The sequence below is a fragment of the Austrofundulus limnaeus genome, unplaced genomic scaffold (assembly GCF_001266775.1).
Source record: "Austrofundulus limnaeus strain Quisiro unplaced genomic scaffold, Austrofundulus_limnaeus-1.0 Scaffold959, whole genome shotgun sequence".
Lineage (NCBI taxonomy): Eukaryota > Metazoa > Chordata > Actinopteri > Cyprinodontiformes > Rivulidae > Austrofundulus > Austrofundulus limnaeus.
In genome coordinates this window covers 937-6,558 of record NW_013953361.1, presented here as the reverse complement: position 1 = coordinate 6,558, position 5,622 = coordinate 937, and the positions used below count along the sequence as shown (strand labels likewise).

Sequence of the window (5,622 nt, the reverse complement as noted above, 5' to 3'; positions counted from 1 at the left end):
CAGAAACAGTACTATATAACATTTTAGACACATTCTAGACAGTTTATCAGCTAAAAAAAGTTAATTTTGGGGTAAGTTACTCTTTAAGGCCCTGTCGCACTAGACAACTTATGCCAATATGAACATTCTAAAGATGTCTATTTTAAATCTGGAATTGAAAAAATCAACAGGAAGCTTCTTTTCGGCGTGTACATAATGTAATTCTAACAAATTGATCAAATGTACAACTTTAGCAGTTTAGACAAAAAATGTTTCATYAGTTGTCTAGTGTGACAGGGTCTGTAGCCCAAGAGGGGTTGTGCTGTTGTGGGATCTGGAGATGGTTACAGCATCCTTTAACAGGTTTAGATTATGTTGATCTTTCCGGTTCACACTTTAAATGAGAGTTTTTTAACCCTGGTCCTCAGGACCAACCGTCGGGGGCGGCACACCTGATTCAAACCATTGAATTACCTARTCAGAATGCCATCAAGTTTATCTGAAGCCTGTCAATCATTGTTTCAGTCGGGTGTGTTGAAGCAGGACAGTGGGTCACATGGAAAAAGGTTAAGACTTTTGCTTTAAAGCAATCATCGGTTTTAGATTTTTAAAAACATCTTTTAAAACCAAAATAATTCAGATCAGTCTGTTTTCACAAAAGTGACCTCCAAGGCAAATAACATAAATATCAAGAACAATAGAGGAAACGACGGCACTCAGCTGCACTGTATTGATAAATACAAAAAAAACTCTCAGTAACCTGCGCAGAAACAGCTTTTCAGTCAGGCAGGATGAAAGCACCTGCAGAGGGAGAGCAGTGGGCAGAGATGGAGATTATGTCACCCCAGCACCCACTGGAGAGGAGGATCCTGGACCAAGACGAGGGTGAAGGGTGTGCGTCATGTTCTCAAATCAAGCCCACCATCACACACACACACACACACACACACACACACACACACACACACACTGACTCATGTGTGGACACGAGCAGCAGAAATGGCACAAAAATACAGAGAGCTCATAACTCCACATCACCAAGGCAACTAAACACTGAACGCACTTTGTTTCACTGTCCATCAAACAAAAGCAGCACAATAATGTTAGTTTTCTTTTCTAGATTATAACAGTTTGTTTCGGATAAAATGAGAAAKAGATGAGTTTTCTGATTTAAAAAAAAAGTCTCACCTGAGGCTGCAGCAGGTGTCCCCTCTCGCACCGCAGGGCAGAGGAAAGCTTGGAAACTGGACGCACACAGCTCGCTCACAGTCCCCATCACCACACACTGTTTGTTCAGGAATTCAATAAAAAATAAAATCAGATTAACAGCATCTTTCTGATTGTCCTCCCCCGAAAAAGCTCCTTGTGTTTTCCCTCCTGAGCGCCGCCAGACTCTGAGAAACTCTCAGGGAAAAATAACCTCCTGCTCCACGTTCTCTCTCTCTCTCCTCCCTCCTCGCCGTTGTTCACGCACTTGACCTCACTCCTGAATCCGGCCGCCTCTCTTCCACTTCCACGTGAAAGAATAGTYATGATAATCAAAAAATAAAAACACGCACGCACTACGCCACCCCGCCTCTGTGAGGTTCGACGAAGAAAACGAGTGTTCATCTGCAGAAACCCACCCACTGCTGTGTCACTTTGAACAGTTGTTTAAAAAGTATTCTTGGAGGTGGTGACAAATGGCCAGACACACACACACACACACACACACACACACATCACATCCTCCTGTTTCACACTTCCACGCAGTTTGGTTTAGTCAGAGCTGAGTAAACAAACGCATCACTGTTGAAAGTCGTATCACTACAAACTACTTTACGAGCAAAGTTTTTATGTTTTCGTGAATGCACATCGCCTGATTTTGACTAAAATAACACAGGTTCTGCACAGCCTCATGTAAAGTTAGAAGCTCTGATGCATAAATGCTCAGAGTTTGTGTTGAAGACAACCCTCGGCTACTACCACACCAAATTTTAGCTCAGTGCCTTTATAATTGACRGTGTTGTAGCCACTTTGGCTAAGTTTGATTATTCGTGGTGGCCATCTTGAATTGGGTTGGCTCCAAAACGTAAAGAGTTTTAGATCAACCCCCGATGACTACTTCCTGAGAGATGTGCTCAAATCTAAGCAGCAGCTCATGAGATATTTTGCTAACAGACACAGTTAGCAGCTAACAGATAATGGGATAATTTAAAGCAAATCACTCAAGTGATCAGTTAGAGCTCAGGTTTTGTGTTGGCAATCAAGCTCGGCTACTTCCACTCTAAATTTCAGATCAATATCTGCAAAACTGACTGAGCTGTGGTCATTTTTGCCATGCGTAAGGTCATTCGGCTGTGGCGGCCATCTTGAATCCATTACGTATGCGAATCCAATAACTACTTCCTGTTAGTTTCATTAAAACATTGGTTCAATAGAGGCGAAATTGAAAGTATTTGAAATGTTTGAACAAATGGACGAGACGTAGCAGCTGAAGCACGAATATAGCAGCGATAGCTTRAGCTGTGAGCGTCTAATTTCAGCGCTGAGGGTTCAGCCTCGTGCGACGGGGAAGTGAAAACGTGGGAAACGTCAGCAGTTGTTGCAGTTGCCCTTGCGCGTGTTTGAAAAAAAGAAGAAAACAAAAACTGCTCCTCTAAATTTAAGCTGCATCTGTTGAGAAGAACCGCTGCTGTCTAGACTGAGCTGGGCACCTTTTTTTTACACAAAACATCCCTCCTTCACCTTCATTTCTCTTTTCCACTCATTAAATCCGTCCTCCTTTTTCCATCTCCTCTCTTTGCAAAGCTGACCTCTTTCTCTCGCACTGCACCTCGTCCTGAACTTCCTCTGCCACCTATCGCTTTTACAGTGTGCCTTTGCTTGTCTGTTAGCAAAGTATCACATGAACCACTTGACTTTTACAACAAAACGTTCAGGAAATGATCAAAATAAGTAGGCCCTCTGGATGGGTTTTTCTTTAGTGAAACGTTTCGTCTCTCCTCCAAGAGACTTCTTCAGTCATTTGTGGCGGGAGTTTCAGAGAAACTGGGATGTTTATTCTCTAAACATGACATCTCAGTGGCTTTCAAACCCCAAAACACAACAAAGATTAGTTCACCCCAAAGATCCAGTTCCCCGGCAAAAGCAGAGTAATATAGTGTATGCTGTTAAGTGTCAGGAGGACTGTGATCAGTCATACATTGGCGAAACAAAACAGCCGCTGTTCAAAGAATGAGCCAGCACAGACGAGCTACTTCATCAGGTCAGGACTCTGCAGTTTACACTCATCTACAGGCCAGTGGTCACTCTTTCAGTGATGAAGATGTTCTCATCCTTGATAGAGAGGAACGTTGGTTTGAGAGAGGAGTAAAGGAAGCCATCTTTGTGAAGAAAAAACGTCCACCATTAAACAGGTGGAGGCCTTCGTGTCCAGTTGTCTTCCTCCTACAATGCTGTTATTGCAAGTATGACTCAGCCCCCTGTGAGCAAAAGGTGTGAATCAGGGCCCCAACGATACCAACACAAAGAGGGAAAGAGAGACAAAAACAAGGGGATGTTGAGCCCCTGCTTGCATTCACTACATACACATGACACGACACCAAATAACCACAGCTGAAGCATCCAAACCAAAAAGTCAGGTGATGGGGCACATGATCCTCTATGAACAATAGAGCTAATCAAGCCTATTGTTAGGCGATGGCCCTCTTTTGCATGTGACTAACCTGTTTGTCCATGTGGAGGCAGTGCTTATAAGGCTGAGTTCACCTGAAACTCATCAGACTGAAGACGTCTCTTGGACGAGAGATGAAACGTTTCACTAAAGAAGAACCCATCTGGGGGACCTACTTATTTTTTCTTTTTGATTTTCCTACCTGTATTCCTGAGATGCATCAGGACAATCACTGGTTATAACAAGCACAACTGATTACCCTTTGGAGCCAAACTAATCAAGATGGCCGCCACAGCCAGCTGAATCCAGATGAAATAAAACGAAATGAACTAAAATTTTCCATGATAGTAGCTTAGGACTCTGAGCAACTCACAAAACTCAAAATATCTTGTGAAGCACCAGAGGGAGTTTAGTGAAAGTCTCAGATGTTCATCTACAGCTCATTAACGTCTGGAGTCAACCTAATTCAAGATGGCCGACACAATAAGTCAACCTTATGGATGTAGCTCAGTCAGCTCTACAGATGTTAAGCTCAAATTTGTTGTGGTTGTAGCTGAGAGTCGTCCTCAGCACATACTCTAAAAAAATGCATAAAGTCGTTTACAAAGTTTGACCAAAACAACTACAACTCTGTCCTTTTATCTTTTCGTTTAAAACTCTGGCATAAAATGTAGCAGAATGCTACGCCTTTAATTTTCATGTTTTTTTTAAACTCAAAAAAGGCAACGCGTTTAACTCTAAAACGTCTCTGAACAGAAGAGTAGGTGTTGTGATATAAGCAGCCTCGCTGAACTTTTCAAAGATTTACATATGAATCGAAATGCCAGATTTGTTCTTTTTTGTCTCTCCCCCCACCAGCTTCACCACCGTCCTCCACGTCGTGTGATCAAATACATTATGATAAATGTCACTGTGTTACAGCTGAGCTGCCTGATCATTAAAGTCACGTTTTTAAAATGTATATTTATAAAAATAATAATCAGCAGCAGCATCTTATCAGTGGGTGGTAAATGGGACTGGGTTTCTGTCAAGCTCTTCCCAGCCTGAGCACTCCGATTGCTGCGTTCACAAACACATTTACATATAAAGATTTCTGTCCTTTACACATTTTTATACATTTACACACATTTACATATATTTACACACAAAGGAGTGGATTTAATGCAACGTGGGATCGCTGTCATGTATTTATTCTCTGATTAACTAAATAAAAGACATTTATGTCTGGGTTTTTCTTCTTTCCAGCATTTTTTAAACTCGATCAGGTTTGTTTTGACCAATCAATGATCTGCTCATCACTAACTAAGATTAAACCTGAAGTTATTGTTTAATAAGTTAAGGAATAATGGGGAAAAAAAATCCAGAAGCAGTTTTTGCAAAATCACTTAGCTCTCTGATTAAAAGTTAGGGATGACTCTCAGCTACTACCACACCAAACCTTAGCTCATTGTCTGGAAAACTGACTGGGTTATAGCCAGTTCAGTGTTGGTGAATGTCAATAAGCTGTGGCGGCCATCTTAAATCAGATTGAGTCCAAAAGTTAATCGTTTGTAGACATCAATCCAGTGATTAATTACCTCAAGTTTCATTAGGATCAGTCCACTGGTTCATGAGATATTTTGCTAACAGACACAGCCAAAATCTTCATTTCCTGCCTATTGATCGGTGGGTGAAACCTGCAGTCTATTTTTCACATTTCATATGGATTTAGACTAAACTACTTGGAAAACTGAATGAAAACATTGATGATTCTGGATCCTTTTTAACCTGTACATATGCGGTCACATGATTTCCCACATGTGAAAAAAAAAAAAACAATAAATCCACACGTTTGCTTCCCTTTAAAGAATATTATCTGCTTTAAGTTTTAAAAATCAGCACTGAGCGATCTGAGCTGAGGGAAGTGTTCACACTGAACCCAAATGTCCTGATTCAGGTCCAGTTTAGTCCTGATTCAGGTCCAGTTAAGTCCTGATTCAGGTCCAGTT

At 41.4% G+C, this 5,622-nt stretch overlaps 1 protein-coding gene across 3 annotated transcripts in view; it reads right to left on the bottom strand.

Annotated features, from left to right (window-relative positions):
* Positions 1 to 1,571, bottom strand: part of LOC106533506 (cytohesin-1) — a 25,161-nt gene extending 23,590 nt beyond the window's left edge. Inside the window, exon 1 of one of the 3 annotated variants that reach the window (XM_014029839.1) lies at positions 1,168 to 1,571. In XM_014029839.1, coding sequence (XP_013885293.1) covers positions 1,168 to 1,255 — 88 coding nt within the window. In that variant the 5' untranslated portion in view covers positions 1,256 to 1,571. The remainder of the gene's footprint in view (positions 1 to 1,167) is intronic. The other 2 variants (XM_014029841.1, XM_014029838.1) reach the window with 2 other exon arrangements.
* Between the last annotated feature and the right edge of the window lie 4,051 nt (positions 1,572 to 5,622).